Source organism: Caenorhabditis briggsae, assembly GCF_000004555.2.
Source record: "Caenorhabditis briggsae complete genome, chrX, whole genome shotgun sequence".
Lineage (NCBI taxonomy): Eukaryota > Metazoa > Nematoda > Chromadorea > Rhabditida > Rhabditidae > Caenorhabditis > Caenorhabditis briggsae.
In genome coordinates this window covers 17,861,888-17,880,051 of record NC_013491.2, presented here as the reverse complement: position 1 = coordinate 17,880,051, position 18,164 = coordinate 17,861,888, and the positions used below count along the sequence as shown (strand labels likewise).

The 18,164-nt window shown below is 35.7% G+C and overlaps 2 protein-coding genes across 2 annotated transcripts; both read left to right on the top strand.

Moving 5' to 3' along the window:
• Positions 1-516: 516 nt before the first annotated feature.
• On the top strand, positions 517-3,071 carry Cbr-nkat-3 (the record flags this gene model as incomplete). The annotated part of the gene is made up of 5 exons (XM_002645892.2): positions 517-629; positions 735-1,045; positions 1,126-1,443; positions 1,490-1,858; positions 2,857-3,071. The coding sequence occupies 5 exons, from the start codon at positions 517-519 to the stop codon at positions 3,069-3,071; spliced, it is 1,326 nt and encodes a 441-aa protein (XP_002645938.2).
• A 1,513-nt stretch (positions 3,072-4,584) lies between these two features.
• Positions 4,585-7,558, top strand: CBG07705 (the record flags this gene model as incomplete). The annotated part of the gene is made up of 8 exons (XM_045240465.1): positions 4,585-4,656; positions 4,697-4,936; positions 5,827-6,081; positions 6,189-6,275; positions 6,335-6,499; positions 7,100-7,263; positions 7,312-7,393; positions 7,475-7,558. 8 exons carry the CDS (start codon positions 4,585-4,587, stop codon positions 7,556-7,558), a joined length of 1,149 nt encoding a protein of 382 aa, XP_045093457.1.
• Between the last annotated feature and the right edge of the window lie 10,606 nt (positions 7,559-18,164).

Genomic DNA, 18,164 nt, shown 5'->3' with positions numbered 1-18,164 from the left:
TATGTGATCTATGTGACTCTTTTTCTCTTTGTTTCTCGTTTTTCTGTTCAGTGTGAATGAATTCGTAATGTGTTGCACGCCACGAATTTGGGGGGAAAACTAGATTTTTATTTCCTGTCCGTAACTTTTATGACCTTTTTGCATCCTTTAGAGCTTATCATTATTCTCTGTTTCACCTTTTTCTTCAATTTCAAAACTAAATGTTCTATCAAACCACTGTTTGTCTGTACCCATCAATCTCGTAGACCCCATACCTCTGCAGAAACACACACACAACACAAATACAACCCTCAGTGTGCGCGCGCATAATGGTCCGCAATGTGTCGTCACTTGCGGTGCACCACAGAGCGGGTGTACAGAAAAATATCTGCGATTTGCATTTCTCGAACAGCTCATTTATCTTTTTTTTCCAAATTTTCGCTTTTTCTCACAAAATCACGCCACCGCCTTCGCACTTTTATGTTCACTCAATATGTGTTGTTTCTGCAGAAAACGGGTCCGCTCTCAGTTCTCAGCATGCTCAGCTCAAAATCGTTACTGAATCTAGTTCGCACGAGTCGTTCCAGAATGTCGTCCTCGTTTTCGCCGAAGCCAGCCGAGAGAACCGCGGATCACGCAGCGTCCATTTGGTGAGTTGATTTATATGAATTTCATGCCGAGTAGAGTTATTTACAACACGATTTAGCAAAAAGTCGGTGCTGTTATTCTTAATTTCAACGAAGAAATCATTCCAGGGTCGAATTCACCACACTGGCTGCCGAAACCAAAGCCGTCAATCTTGGGCAAGGATTTCCGGACAGCCCAGCCCCGAAATTCGTCACAGATTTGCTCGAGAACATTTCAAAGCAGCCCGAACTCACCGCCGCCCACCAGTATACACGCGGATATGGTCATCCGATGCTCGTCGACATCCTCGCCAAGATGTATTCTTACTTCTACAATGTTCAAGTAGATCCGATGAACGAAGTGCTTGTCACCGTCGGAGCTTACTTGTCTCTCTACTACGCATTCTTAGGATGGGTCAACAAGGGAGATGAGGTCCTGAGTGAGTGATTATCGATTTTTGGGCCCCGTGAGGACCCCGGACGCATTCTATTTTGGGTTTCAAACGAGTTTATATTTCAGTCATCGAACCAGCCTACGATTGCTACTACCCACAAGTAAAATTTGCTGGCGGTGTGCCTGTCCCAATTGTCATGAATCTCGCTGAAGGAGCAACCAGTGCATCTCAATTCACCATTGATTTTGATGATATGGAGAAGAAGATTAACAAGAAAACGAAGATGCTTGTCATCAATAACCCCCACAATCCAACTGGCAAATTGTTCACCCGCCAAGAACTTGAGAAGCTCGCCGAGATTGCCAAGAAGCATAATTTGATTGTGATCGCTGATGAAGTTTATGAGTTTCATGTTTGGCATAAGAACGACATGGTTCGCTTTGGTATGCTGATACACTAAAATACGAATTGTCAAAAAATTTCTTTCAGCCAGCCTCCCTGGCATGTACGAGCGCACCATTTCTATTGGAAGCGCTGGAAAAGCATTCTCAGTGACTGGATGGAAATTGGGATGGGCTGTTGGACCGAAGCAGTTGCTTGAGCCATTGAAAGCCATTCATCAGAACTGTGTCTTCACATGCTCGACACCAACGCAAATGGCGATTGCTCAGGCATTCCAGCTTGATTGGCCAAAGTTCCTCAACGATCCGAAGAATTCATATCTGGCTACTGGATTGTCGGATGAGCTTCGTGACAAGCGTGACAAGCTGGCGAGGATGCTCGAGGAGGGAAATTTCCGTCCGATCATCCCTGATGCTGGCTACTTCATGCTTGCGGATTACTCGCATCTTAAAGAAGGTGAGTTGGTGTTTATAGGGTTGTAGGAAATCAACACGTATCAATCCATACACAATTTTTAGGCTGAAAATCTGTGAAATTAAAAAAAAGTCAACTAGAGAATTTTCAAAAAATTACGAAATTGTTCCTTTGTAAGTTCTGACATGTATACAGAAACGCGATTTTCAGTTCCTTTTCGGTGTTTTCGAGAGTCTGAAGCTCAGCTGTTACCTTTCCGATCACTTTGAAAATTTTGGAGGGAATAAAACAAACCTAGATTTAAAAACTTGCATTCACTGAGTTGTTTGAAAATTCTTAGTTTTTCAGTTATTTGCCGATTTCTCAAAGAAACCCATTTTTGGTTGGTTGAAGACTGAAGATGTGAAAAACCCAGATATTTGTTAGGAATCGACAGATAGCTGAAAAACTAAGGATTTTCAGAAATTCTGTAAATTTCAAGACTTCAATCTAGTCTCGTTTCAAAGCGCATTCAGGAGCGCAAAAACGAACTATCGTATTTTCGAGCTCTCTTTTAATAATATTTGGCTATGTTCACATAATTTGGACTGTTTTCATTTTGTTTTTTAATGGAAATTGAAAAATATTGATTTGAAATCAGTAGAACTATTAAAAACCATTGAAAATCGGAAAAAATCAGATTGATGAGGCACCAATACTTAAAGATGTTTCAAAAATTCGAGAATTTGCTCTTGCGTCTTTGAACCCGCTTTCAATCGGATTTCTCCCTCTAAACTGATTTCCGACAAAAGTAATGTTTAAACTTCACTTTATTTAGAATTATCTAAACTAGAATCTTTTACTGTGATAGTTGTTCTCAAATATCTGCAGGGTTAGCAGTACACACGTCTTTCTTACAAATCTATTTACAAAAATGCCTGTTTTACTTGAAAGAAAACTACATACGTTTGATCGACATTGTGTGATCCCCAGCATGCTGTAAGAAACAAAGTATACTGGACACAATAATGATAATTTTTAACCTCAATGTATAATTTCAGGACTCAAACTTGTCACCGAGCAGGATCCCGATGACTTTGTCTTCTCCAGATGGTTGTGTCGCGAGAAGAAGCTTGCCGTAATCCCACCATCCGCATTCTACTCATCGCGTGAACAGAAGGAAAAGAACTGCAACATGGTTCGCTTGTGCTATTTCAAAAAGAACGACACGCTCGACGCTGCTGAGGTTATTCTGAAGAAGCTTGGAAAAGAATAAATATAATATTTGCATAGGTGCTTTTTGCCATTTTTCTCTGGGTTCAATTTTCTCTGTTCAATGCTCAATTATTATTTTGTTTTCGCTCTACTTTCTTAACAGTGCAATTTGAAAAACACTTACAGTACATATTGCCAAATTCGTGTTTTTGCGTGTTTTAGGAATACAAGGTTATTGATATTAATGATCTTTATTTTACAATAGATCAGTTTGTTAGCCGCGCCTTTCTGGCTGTTGCACCTTCGGCGCGATTTAACCTAGTTTCTCAGAAAGGATACAATCCGGTTCATAAGATATTAAAAAACGTGTTCTTGAAGTTAATTTCAAGACAGTTTGACCGAATCCAAGAGCTTTTTAGCTCGGTTGTCAAGTGTTCGATCCCTTAGAAAATTTGAGAGATTGTAAAACAGACCTAGATTAACAATTATGTAAGTACACAAGATTTCATGAAAATTCCTAAATTTTAAGATAGTTGCCGATTCCTGAAGGACACATTCTTTCAGTACAAAAACGGGCCGGCAGGGGCATGTTCTGAAATTGGCAAAAAGCTCAAAAATTAGATCTAGCTATGTTTTATACTCTCCAAAATTTTCAAAGTGATCTGACACTTGAAAGCCGAGCTCTAAACTCAGACAATTTTCAAAATTGCCAAAAATCTGAAAAATTTGTTTTTATATTGGCTGGATGATTTTCCATTTGCGACTTTTTCACAATTCGAAAGTTCCAGAAAACTATTTTTCTCTTCGATTTTACAGAAAAATGATTGCGAGGTAAGTCAAAATTCTATTCCTTTCACCTCCAATTATTTCGCACCAGTGGTTGCCTTGCAATAACAAGTATTGCCATTTCCAACGCTGGTCATCAAAACGTGTTATGCCATGATTCCTAAACAGTATGGATTTCTGCCGTTCTTGTTATCACTCCTCCTCTAACAATAATCATCTTCTAGTTGTATAAATAAGTGTCGAATGGCATTCGCGCTGACCACATGAACGAACGCAACGTCAATGTGGGTCATCATGCGTATAATAATTACTGATCCCCCTCTTTTTCTCTTCCCTCTAGTATGTTTATTCCGGATTTACGACTGTCAAAAGTGTAACTATTGTCTTTGAACAAAAAAAACTAAGGAATAACAAGAAAACGTTTTCCTTCTCTAGATGATAAATTCGATTGTGTTCTCTCTATTTCTACTTGCCGAAGTTTTCTCTTAAAAGGAAAGTTCCCAAACTGGTTTTGTGATTGAAAAAAGAAAAAAGTAACCCCCTGACTTGTCGATTTGGTACTGTTAAGATACATAAAAGGTGGGATGATAGAAGACACACACTGGGCACATAACTACATTTCTCTGCTATATTTTGCCAAAATTTTGTGATCGGATTTTTGATCGGTTCTGCTTTATACGGTATATAACCTTATTATACCTATTCTATCCCAGTCGCCGTTTCATTTCTATTATCCTCTACCTTTCTTCTAAACTTTTACATTTTAATTGTTAGCTTTTGCAGTGACTATGACAGTTCTCGAAAATGATATATCACCGGAGGACTTGAAAAAAATTAAAGAGCTTCGGGAACTGGTCAAGGTAATTTTTCCCGTATTTTCTTATGAAAAATAAAGTTCAGGATGATATATCTCCGTATTACGACACGGATTTCAATATTCTCCGTTGGTTGCAAGGTCATAACACACTGCCATTGGCAGAGATTGCCAGGAAAATGAAATTCCATTTGAATCTTCGTGCCGCCTGGAACCTGGATGAACTTCACAAAAAGGAGAGAAACCATCCCATACACAAACATTGGAAGTATGGTATCACTGGTCCATCCGGCCACATGGAAAACGTGATTGTTAATATTGAACAGGTAGGAAACATGCACTTTATTGGTCAATAAGATATACGAAAAAGTGTTTTTCGATTGATTTGACCATTTTAACCATTTACAAAAGTGCGAAGTTCAGCTGTCAAGTTTCTGATCACTTTGAAAATGTTGGACGGTGAAAAACTGAGATAGATAAAAAATTTTGCATTTGAGTCTTTTTGAAAATTCGTAGTTTATCCGGCAATTCGCTGATTTCTGAAGAAGGTCTGTTCTCTTCCTTTTTTTTATAAAAACAGGTAAAACAGAAGTGTCTCTCAAAATCTTGAAATTGCTGAAAAGTTAAAAATTTTTAAACAAAACTGTAAATGCAAAGTTTTCAATCTGGGCCTGTTTCAGGCTCTGCATAACTTCAAAATTGCGACACTTTAAAACCAGTCATATCAAAACCGGGCAATCCAAAACCGAGGCAATACAGGCGAATGAATAAATTTCAGACTACAAAAACAATTTTAGGATTTTCAAATATCCTTTTTCTACTATAACACATTCTGAAATTTGAAAAAAAACCAAAATTTATTTTTTTTTTAAATTTATTTCGAGATTTTTGAGTTTCCGAACGTGCTCTATCAAAAAATTCATATTTGAATTCTTTATGTCCGTTTCCGTAGTCTAAAAATTATTCAACCGCCTGTATCATCAAGGTATCGAAATGACCGGTTTTGAAATGAATAGTTTCAAAGTATCGCAGTGCCGTGGAGCACTGTTTTACACCCTCCAAAGTTCTCAAAATGGTTGGAAAAATGACAGCCGAACTCCAGACTTCTGAAAATAGTATAAATCAACTCAGAAACACATTTTGGTATATCTAAATAGCCGCTACTGTATCATTTATTGAAATTCCATTTCAAACTCAATATTTTTTCCTTTTTCAGTGCGGAAAAACCGATTACACTGGTATGATGGAAACTTATTCCATCCTCGAGGTGATGAGAGCTCGTATGGTGGACCTTGAACAGATGCTGGCCCATGTAATGGAGATGGAAGCAAAAACTGGAAAACAGGCTTGGATCCTCTACGTCATGGATATCACTGGTCTGCAGTATAACAAAAAGCTGTACGACTTGGTGACTGGTTCGATGAAATCACTTGCTGATTTTATGGCCGACCATTATGTGGAAATGATTAAGGTGCGGAGGGAAAAGATCAATCCTTTCATGGTCTTCTTCGGTTTTTTGACGAACCAGTTTCCTGAAAACATTAATCACTCGATGTTTTTCAAATCTCTCGTTTTCAGTATTTCGTTCCTGTCTGCGTACCAAGTTTTGCCACCGCACTCTACGTTGTCGTGCGCCCTCTGTTACCCGAAAAGACAAGAGAAAAGGTAAATAGGAACTCACATGACCAATACCAGTTTCTAACCAATTTTTTTTCTTGGTATAGGTTCGACTAATTGGAGAGACCAATTGGAGAGATGACGTGCTACAGTATGCAGTTCACTCGTCATTACCATCAATTTGGAATAATGAGGATCACACGTTCGGAGGTTTTATTGAGTTGCCAGTCTCATATCCAACAGATGGATACTATTCAGCTAAGAATCATAGTGTACGTGATTTAAGAAACGAGATAGGATAAGAATGTATAATATACAGTACCGGTCAATGTGATAAAAAACGTTGTGGTCGCTTGAAAAATGTGTGAGGTGTAAGTCAGATCTACATTGAAAACTGCATTCAAACTTGACAGCCGAGCTTCAATGAAAATTGTCAAAATGTCCAAAAATCGAAAGAAAAGTATTTTTTAAATCTTACCGGTACTGTAAATAATTGATCTAATATGTATTCTTAACAAAACTGAAAGTTACCTGAAAATCGCCTAAAACCGGCTGAAAATGGCCTTAATAAATATTGCGAAAATTTGGCTGAAAATGGTTGAAAAAGAATTCGAATTCCCCTCAAAATTTAGGTCCGAACACTGGACAGTTGGGCATTTCTAGTTTAATTTCGGTATGATAAACATATTAGATCTTATGATGACCCCCTTTGAAATATAAAATCTAGTATTCAACACCATTTGAGATGTTTTTCAAAAATTATCAACAATTTCGAAAAGAATGATTAGAGTGCTACAGTTGTACTGACTCAGCTACGCATATGCAAAGCCAAACTTTATGCCATTCCATCTTTTTAAAACCACAAATTCCAGGTCATAAAAAATGCTCAAACAATCAATGTACCTTATGGAAAAATCCACGTCGTCACGAAATTCATCAAACAAGGCGGCACCTTAAAATGGTGGGTCCGCGGAAACCGCAACTTCGGATTCGGCGTTTTCTACAGTGACGAGGAGCAAGTTTCCGATTTTTTCATGTAAGACACTTTCATTCTTTTTGGATCCCTCAATGGAACTTTTTTCAGTGCCAAACAAGTCTCTCCATGTTTTCCATGCATGCCAGGACCGACTCTTGTCCCAATGGAAGATGAGGTTATTGTCAAGAAGGTCAGTTTATACCAATTTCTTTATGCTAATTTTTCTAAATTGTTCCAGGAATTTTGAGTGCTAAGAATTTTTTTTTTGCAGGATGCCTATTACCATATATGGGTCAGCAACGAGAAGTCATGGTGGAGATCCTTAGAAGTGCAGCTTCTCGTGGAATCCAAATAAAAAAGTCTTCAAATGAAATTTTGCTGCATTTTATTATTCCATTGTAGTTTCCAACCTCGAATAGAACATCCACAATAACATTAAAATTGTAAATAATAACATCACTTAACCGAACAATGCTTCTGAATCCAAAAAATATTGAAGAATGAATAAATATGAACATGAATACATCTCATTTTTTCTTTCTGCTTCTCCAACTAGGAAAAATTGAGCAAAACATATTTCCATCCAGATAACAATGAAGGAAAAAATGTTCACACAATAAAAATCCAATTTCATGAAGAGAAATTGATTTTTAATCAGTTTAAAAAGTCTAGTTTTACCACAATAAAATTCCTTCACGCCTACAAGAACGTTTTTATTCAATGAACGATGCATTAAATAATGTGAGAATTTTTAGAAAAATAGCGTCAGATTTTCGCTAGCGGAAGCATTTTTGAAAACACGCGGGTTTCATAAAAACCCGAATTTAGGTCTTTGAAAACTTCATTTTGTGTTTTGAGCTTGGCGCTAACAGTTTCCTTTTTTCTTTTCTTCGAAAACAAATTTTTCAATTAGTGGCTCTCGAATTTCAAAAAAACTGGAACGCCTTAAAGATTGTTTACAGCGATAAACCCCATCTTTCTTGACGGTGTCACTCCATGGTTAAGAAATTTTTGTGAACAATCATTTATAGTTTGTATCCATTTTTTCTTGTTTTAATTAAACAAGACGCGTTTCTCATTTTTATCATATTTCTTAGAGGCCACCCGTTGTAGCCATCGTGTTCTCCTATTTTGTTTACCTGATGGCGGCTCCACGGCTGTATTTGGATGGAGGGGATGTTGTCCATTGGTTCTTCTTTTTCTCCTTTTTTTTAGAATAAATAACATATATGATCCTACGAAAAATCTCGTCACAATAGAATTTTTTATACATTCTTTCGGTTTTGTAGAATTCATTTACATTACTTGTTGTTGAGATGGTTACTGTAATTTTTACTTTTTTCAAAATTCCTAGATTTTTTAGCTATTTACCCAGGGATGTTCAAAATTAACTTTTTGGAGTTTTTCGGAATTTCGAAAATGCCAGTTTTCAAAATTCCCAAATTCGGTAGGTTCAGATTTTGAAAATTTCCGATTTTTGGAGTTTCGAAAATTTCCCATTTCTGAAAATTCGGAGTTACGAAATTTCGAAATAATCTGATTTTCGAATTTTTGAAATTTCGGAATTTTCGGAATTTTAAAGTAGAAATTCCATTTTTCCATCACAAAAACGCTAAAAATAGAGGGTAAAAGTAATTCTGAACGCAAACAATTTTTTCGCGACTAACCGTAGTCCAAAAACCTCTAATTCCGAAAAATCGGGATTTCACTCCAAAGTTGTTTTTCTCGGAATTTTCGGAATTCCGATTTCCGTTCCGAACATCCCTGCTGTTACTATATTTTTAAAATTTTGGAAAATTTTAGTTTTTTATCTATTTTCCAATTTCTGAAATCATTTTTGTCCCGTTTTCCACTGAAAAAGGTGTATTCCCAAAATTGGAAAATAGCTAAAAATTAGGAATGAAAAGGAAACATTGTAAATTCAAAGTTGTCATTCTAGGTCGGTTTTATGTCCTCCAAAATTTTCAAAGCGATCGGGAACTTGACAGCCGAGCTTGAGACTCCTGAAAATGGCTATATGAACTGAAAACTACGTTTTTTTCTCATTAGTCGGTACTGTAGTTGCTGACACTTTTCCTTTCATATTTTTCTCGTGACATGTGTCTCGTTCTATCAGCTTCATTTTGTAGGTTCGTAGATTGTTCTGACTTATATTTCTATCTATACTAGTGCCACAAGGTACCAGGCAGTTTATAGATTTTGCCTAAAGTCCCTCTACAAATCCATAGCACAAACATCGACGTGAGTATTCCCATAAACTTCCTGAAAGAATTTTCCTAAAAGAATTTGAATCTAATACAAGACATACTGAAATAAGCCAAATCAGGAAAGGTTGTACTATTAGCTTCCTTCTAGAAGCAAAGAGGGGTAAGGGGAGGGGACTCATCAAAATCCTGTAAAAATGCTTTCTCTTCTTCTCCTCATCTGAATACTCACGTCTTCGGAGATTCACACTTTTTCAAGCATCTTACCCTATTTCTCTATTTTTCTCTATCTCACACACCAAAAATAAATATGGACAGATAGAGATATAAGGGGCGCGAAGTATGAAAAAGAAAAAGAAGAAGAGTATGACTATGCTACTCATCATTCCTTCTGCTCCTCCTCAAGGCACAAATCCTAATTTGGAGTAGTAAAGATTGTCAGGAAAAAAAGACGAGGGAGGTACTGCACCCTTCTTAATTAGAAGGCTCCTACTTTCAGAATTGGGCAATGCGATCCCAATTCTCTTGAATTTTTCCGTATTTGCCTGAGAAGCTGAAAATATTTCACTTTTTCATCTTGGACGCGATAACATTTTCTAGTTGGTTTTCTGTGCTTTGATCTGCTCTGACAAACAGAGAAGTAATGTTTTCCATTCTTTCGACGCAATGTGATTTTTGCTTCTTCATTGAGTTGAGCTAGGAAAATAGATAACGAGATATTTTTATACTGTATTCAACATTTCTCAGCAAATTGTTCAATTTTGTTGAATTTCAGAGCAATTTCATGAGGTCTAATTGTTTCTATCGTGTTCGATGTTTAATCTAGTTCATGCCAGTGTCTTAAAGTAAATTGAATCGTATTTCCTGTTTACCGAAACACTAGGTAATATATTATCCATACTTGCAAAATCAGGGCCCCGCCCGCAGGCCTGGCCGGGCCTGGCCGGACCGAAGATTTCCAGGGCCCGGCCTGGCCCGGGCCCGTGACACTCGGCCCGGCCCGGCCCGGCCCGGCGGGCCCGGGTTCTCTAAATTTGAAATTTTTTTGAAGTTTCAGACATTTTTTTCAATATTTTTGTGAAACAATTATTTTTTATGGTCACTCTTATTTTGAAAATTTTTTTACTTGACAGAATAATTGTCCATTTTTTTCTATTGACCCCGAAAGTTTTTTTGAAAATACAGGAAAATTTTTTTCTGAAAACCCGGACCGGGCCCGGGTCTTGAAAATTCTTTAAAAAGTCCGGCGCGGCCCGGCCCGGCCCGTTGCAAGTATGATATTATCCACATAGATAAAGTGCCAGTCAATAAAATATACAAAAACGTATTTTTCAATAGATTTTCGGCTTTTTAACCATTTGCAGCTCGGCTTTCAAGTGTCAGATCATTTTGAAAAATTTGGAGGTTGCAAAACAGCCTGAATTCTGAAGCTTCTTTATTTATTAGTTATTTGTCAATTTTTAAAAGACGTCTGTTATTTCACTTGTTTCAATAGGAAACTAGCAAAAAATGGTAAATTTCAGAAATCGGCAAATGGCTGAAAACTAGGAAGTTACTAAAAATTCCATGAATGCAAAGTTTTTTTATCTAGGTCGGTTTCGAAATCTACCAAAATTTCCAATAGGATCGCAAACTTGGCAGCCGAACTACAGAATTCTGAAAATGGTCAAAACAGCCCAAAATCAACTGAACAACACGTTTTTGTAGATCTCATTAACCGGTACTGTACACGAATTAAATCAAATAAGGTGACAGTTTATCGATTTTCTTTCAATTTTCAGACTCTTCTTGATATGAATCGTTAATTCTAAGTGGACTTGTATAGAATTTGGTTCTAAATGGAATCGTAGAGAATTCGAAATTTTCTTGGAACGCAAACTTTTTTCAAAATAATAACCAAATTTTTGATCACAAAAAGCGCGTGAGAAAGAACTCTGCTTTTTTCTATTCAATCTCCCAAGTTTCCTTCCCGAAATTTTGGCTCACAAAATTTATCAGCTTTCATACGAAAATTGAAATTTTTCATGAAACATGACAAATCGAACATTAAACTTGTTCCATTGAGGTTCTCTATTCATAACGCACTAGTTCTATTCTGATCGCTTGCACTATTTTGTCAGATTTCTTCTTTCTTAGATTCCAGTTTTTTTTGTTTTTTTATATTCTAACTCCAATAGTATTTTGTTATTTCCATACTCCATATACACATTTCTGACACAAAACGAGGTATCAAAATACTAGAAGAAGGAGGAGCTGCTCCATCCGCATCGTTTTTATTGCCAAAAATTTCTCGCTCCTCGTCGCTTTTTCGTCTACTGACATGTTGACGTGTATATTTTTTCCCAGAGACTCATCCATCCCTAAAGTTTACATCCGGGGAAATACCTACCCCGGCGGAAATTGATTTCGGGACGCCAGCTTCTTTTTGCTACTGAATCTCAGTTTTTAGTCTTTTTCATTCTTTTGGTTTTTTGGCGGAATCTCTGAATCTCTTACGTGGGTTTTTAAAACAATTTTGGAAACCGAAAGGGTTATGGAAGATGATGTGCTGTTTCATTTTGGATCCAAGTTTAGGAAAAATAAACAAAAACTATTAGGAAGTGGACATTGATGCTCTTTTTGCATCTTGAAAAATAAACTATATAACACAAAAAATTGAGTTTTCATTTTTTCTGGAATTTCTATTTTTTCCTGTAAGACTTTCCCTCTTTCCTGTAAAATGTCGCTTTCCGATTTCCGTTTATCTTTTCAATCAAAAATCGTGTTTTCATTAATCCAAAAATATATAAAAACTGAGACAGGCTCTAACAGACTTGTTTGAATTGAGAAATCGAGAATCCCGGTTTTATCGAAAAATTTCAATTTTTGCGAAAATTGTTTCAAGTTAATTGTTGTTTAATTTTTTTGAAATTTTGTCTAGCGATTTTCTAGATATTTCCAATATTCAGCCATTTTTTTTTGCTTTTTTTTGTCGTTTTCAATGGAATTTTTTGAAATCCTGTGAATTAAAAAAAAACGTTAAGAAACCCAATAAAAACTGGAAAAACTGGCGAAAATCATACTTGCGACAGGGCCTTTTCCGGGAAACAAAAATTCCAAAAAATTCGGAAACAAAAATTCCAAAAAACCCCAAATAAGTCTGGAATTTAATACTATTTACAAAATTCTCCAATTCATGGTTTTTCTTAACTTATAAAAAATATATAACGCTTTGTTTATTTTTCCGTCTTCCATATTTCTGTCCAAAGACAATGTGATTGCCCTCTGTTCCAATTCCGGAAATCGTGGGTGTGCCCCGGACAGAACTTTTCCAATTGGCAGAAAAAAAATAGACTAGATGAACCAACAAATTTGACTATGGAAGTGGTTCAGCGGAAAAGCCACTTCTTTTCATTTCTTCTAATTTTTTGTTCATTTTCGAAAAAGGAGATTTTAGTGAAATTGGATACTATCGAATAGCAACGTTCCGAACGAGTCTAGATTTTGTTTTTCTATGAAAAATTCTATTATTTTTCGAAAAAAAAATTACCAAGAGAAGCCTGGCTACAGAATTCCCACGATAGCTTGTTTTTCGATAATACTTGCCTGTTGTACTCAAAACAATTTCTCATAAAAATAATTTCTATAGTTATTCCCTATACACCTCTCTTGTTTTTAACGTTCCTTATTTTTTGTATTTTCCGTATGTATTTTTTGTGTGTCACGTCGTCTTTTTCTCTTATTTTTTATTTTAGCTTCACAGTGTATGTGTCAAATTGCGCATCCTTCCGTCCCCTCCTCCAGCTTCTCAATATTCTCAAATTCCAAAATATCGAGCCCCCTGTCAAAACCTTTTTTTCTAGTTTTTTCAGCGTCTGAGATTCCGAATAGTTCCTGAAAGATAAGGCAAAAAAAGGTAGAAGTATATACAAATTTTATTTTCTCGATTTTCGTTTCCGATTTCCGATTGAAAGGCGTCACATCACATCCGGCTCAGAGATTCAGGGAGATGAGAGACCTGGTGGTTTTTATCAAGTTTAGTTCTCTGAATCTGAATCATATCTCTTTTCAAAGTATGAATAGAGCAATTCCCTATGACTACTAGGATGTTCAGTTATTTTTGTTTCCTTATATTGAACTTGGTGAATCCATTAACAAGCACAATATTTTGAGTTCTTGAACTATGATAAGTTAATCCTTTAACACTAACACGGGAACCTGAAAAAGCCTATTTAGACCCCCCTCCCCCTGAGATCATTAGAGTCCTCTCGATAGTGCCAGCCGAGTTATGTCAGTTTCAGTACCAAAAATCGCGTTTTCAGTGCGACACAGCGATTTTCAAAAGCGGTTTTCTCAACTTTTAAGACTTTTCAGAACATGAAATTTGTTTTGTTAGACTTAGAATTATTCGAAATTTCATATTTCAGACATTTTGACAGAAATATTTTTATTTCATTTTCGAATTTGCTCACAATTTCCAGATTCATTAGAAAATTGAAAATTTCTTTTTTTTGATAAAATCTTGAAAAGTATAAAATTAGGTCTAAGTGTAATATAACAAATTCAATGTTTTGAAAAGCTCTAGAAATTAAGCCTTGTCTAGATTGGCTATTCCCAACCTATCCTAACGTTTTGATCGAAATCTATGTGTTAAGGTTCCCTTGTAAGCAGTTTTTTTTTAAGTTTTCGAAACCTGTTGAATCCCAGTCTACCAAAGATGATCAGGATATTTGTATGAAGCAGGCTTTGATATGCTAAAATGTTTATTTTAAAAAAGTTGGAATGTTTTGATGAAACTAATTCGCGTATTGGGATCTATGGCGCTTATCAGTTTGTTGTAAGGATGTCTATAAAATATTTTGTACCACATTCAAAATTCCACTGGTTTAGTGATTTTCATATCTCTTTGACCTATCCTGTACTTTCTATCAAAATCTAGGTTTACACGCTATTGCAGTTCTCTTATAAAACTTACAAATTCAACAGTTAACAACTCAGACTTAAATTCTTGGTCCGGTTCTCTTTTTTCCTAGAGTCTGTTTGTTATTCTGGAAAGACGCCAAAAAACCCAGAAAAGCCACAACCGAATTAGCATTAAATTCGATTTGCTCTGAATTCGAACTTCCACCACCATCATCATCATTTTTTCCTCTCTTTCCGGCTGCTATACCCAATACCCCGACGAGGCATATATCTTTTTCACCCAACGAAAAACATGTGGCATTTCAAAGAAAATACACACACGTTTTTTTTGTCTGACAGACCTCCCTACCTACTTTTTTCCTTTTTAGCTACTACATTAACATTTCTTGTCGTTTCACTCAAAAACCTAGAACAATGGATAATCGAATTTTGCTTTCTACCCACACAGACTACTATACCAATTCTGGTCCCGTTTTTTTAAATTTTGTTTCCTTTCGCTGTTTTTTATCCAAATCCTGAAAAATCGGATCACATTTAGCATAAATCGCAATTCTCTTGTCTAGTGGATGCGATTTAGGTATCTAATTCTAGGAAACAATTTTTGCTAATAGAACATGTGTTCCCCAGAAAATGGGAAAAACAAGCAAATGTTTGGATATGGAAAAAATTTAATTTAGTCCTGGCCTCACTGAAAAGTTTTTTAGATGATTCGTTGATATTACAGTACCACCGCCCAATAAAATATAAAAACGTGATTTTCTAATGATTTTTCGTGAATTTTGACCATTTTCAAGTTTCCGATAATTTTGAAAGTTTTGGATGGTTTAAAACATACCTAGATTGACATCTTTACGTTTACAGAGTTTTTCAAAAAATCCAAGTTTTTCAGCTTTTTGCCGTTTACTGAACACCTAGTTTTTTCGTTCTTTTTCACGTCTTCAGTTCATAAAGATCCAGAAAACGGTGCTTTTCAGAAATCTAAATATAGCTGAAAAACTAGGAATTTCTGAAAAGTTATGTGAATGCAAAGTTGTCAATCTTGTTCTGTTTCACACTCTTCAAAATTTTCGAATCGACTGGAAACTTGACAGCCGAGCTCCTGAAAATTGTTAAAATGGTTGAAAATTAACTTTGAAATGGGTTTTCGTAGAATTTATTAACCGGTATTGTAATTCATTGATATTAAATAAATTTTGAAATTCAAAAAATCTGACCGGCTCTATGGAGCCTGGATTTTTAAAACTTAAGATAATGTCTTAAACTCCAGAAAATTAGAAACACTTTTATTGAAAAAAAATTATTCGTTTTTTCTGCAATTTCTTATTAGATTGACATTTTGTTTACATTCTTTTGAAATCGATCTTTTTTGAGGAAAAAAATTGCTAAAACCCCGGGCTAAGCCGCTAAAAGCCCGACCTTTTGCAAGTCTGAAAATATCTAGTATGATTGTTATTCTCTTGATCTCTTGGTAAAAACTCTCCATACATCAGAATTGATCCCAAAATCAAATCTATATACCGCTCGAATTTTCTCATTAATATTAACAGGTGAAAACCTTTTTTTCTTTAATCTTATTAGTAGACTACTCAAGACATGAATAGAAGACTCTAGATGTTATTGCACTCCTTGGCTGTTACTTATTCTGAAAAAAATCACTTGGAAATTTATATGTACCGGAAAGAAAACAGAAATAGTAGGCAACGGAAATAGAGTTGTGCATATAGGGGAAGGTTCAAAAATAGATTGTCTACATTTTTTGTTGCACCTGCTACTGAAGAATAAATGTATAGTCAGTTGCCTTTAGAAACTATATATGTATTCAATCTGATATCATTTTGTGTTGTTTTCATGAAATCTTAACGTCAAAAATGTGAATTAATCCAAATTCTAGGTGCATAGAGCTTCTTGGTCAGTCACTCAGGCAAACACTAACTAATTTTCTCGCCATTTTTTTGCAACAGGTTTGATATTTTTTTCTTGCTCTTATTACGTTAGACACCTGTTTCTGCCCTTTGCTCTTTTTTCAGAACATATTTTTTCCAAAGTTTTCACAAAATTCCATCGGGAATAACAGGGAGGTTGGTTTTCTGTCCATGACTCGTTCCAAAAAAGTTCATTGTCCTTCCAAAGACAGCAATTAACATTGTAGTGTCTTCGAAACGCATTGAAAATGCATTGAACAAAAAATGTCTTCCTTTCCTAAATCATCTAAAATATTTGCCCAATCTATTATCCTCAGAAAATGATGAGACGTGTCTTTTAGGGCGGGGATAATTCTAGGAAAAGAAAAGTAGAAGGCATAGAAGTGTGTGCTGCGGATCGAACCTAAATTAGTTTTGTTATAATACTCACGCCCCGCATGCAATGAGCGAGAAGAAGTCCTAATACCTCATCTCGGATGGGCAACACATGTATTCATATATGTATATCTCAGAAATTGCTCTTCTATTCTACTAGTCACTTTACTTCAAAAAGAAGTTACATATAGCTTTTGGATTCATTTGTTTCGATTTTTCGGTAAATGTAAAGATCAGAGAGCTATTTCGAAGAAAAAAGAACCGAAAGTCAAAAACTATCAGGAAAAACAGAAGAAACTACAACAGCTACTACTAGAACAACCCTGGCTTTCCGTTCGGTTTCTTTTTCCTTTGTCTTCTCTTTTCTTTCAATATTATTCTACCCCGCGCTCAGTGACCTCTGTTTTTTTTTTGCTGTCCATGTTATTTTTTTCTCCGTGTCTGTCTTCTTTGAAATATGATTTGGGAGACGTCAAACTGGGCGGGGTCCTAGAGACCCTGTTAGTTTGAAGGATTAGAAATCGTCAATGGAAATTGGCTCTTTTTTGTGTTTTGATTGTTTCTTGATCTTCATTTATTTTTAGGGTTTTTTGAAGATAACGCGTCTTCTGATAACGCATGTGGTGATTACGCATGACTTTGGTTTGTTATGAAAATCGAACCACATGCAGTAAGCCGAAAAACTGGAAACGGATATAAAAGGTTCATCGTTACCCAATTTTCAGCTAGTTGTACTTTCGAGATTTCTTTCGAAGACCAATTTTATCAAGATTTTCAGTTTTCTGTAATCTTCCGTTCTGTCTCATTGTTTTTTTTAAAGATTCCTTTAACAAATTCGCCCGGGCAAAATGTCAGGATACTGTAAAACCCAGAAGAAAATGGTTGTGAATTTACAGTGTTGGTCAATAAAATGTACAATAAAACTTTTTTTTTCAGTTTTTTCTCATTTACACCACTTTCAGAAGTCTGTAGCTCGGCTGTCAATTGTCGGATCACTTTAAAAATCCTGGAAGACGTAAAACAGGCCATGATGATGAGTTTTGCAGTCACAGACTTTTCTTAAAGTTCCTAGTTTGTCAGCTATTCAAAGATTTCTGAAAGACACCTGTTTTTTCCCGTTTTTAGTACGAACGGGCCAAAAAGGGATGACTTTCAGAAATCGGGAAATAGCTACAAAACTAGAAAATGTCTTATAATTCTGTAAATGCAAAATTTTCAATCTATAGCTGTTTTATACCCTCCAAAATTTCCAAAAAAAAAACCGAAATTATGACAACCTAGCTGCCGACTCTTGAAAATGCTGTAAATTACAGAAAATTTACAGAAATATACGTTTTTGTACACCTTATTGACCGGTGCTGTATTTGTCTTGAATTTTCGGATACTGTGCATCATCTAGATGCTTTAAAATTATATTTCAATTTTTTAAACTCATATCACTTTTTAATCAATCAAACCACCCTATCAATCAAATGATATCACTTACTATGAGTCAGGTAAAAAAGAAACTCCAAAAAATCACGAAAAAAAAACAAGTTCCACTACCCCGTTATTGAAT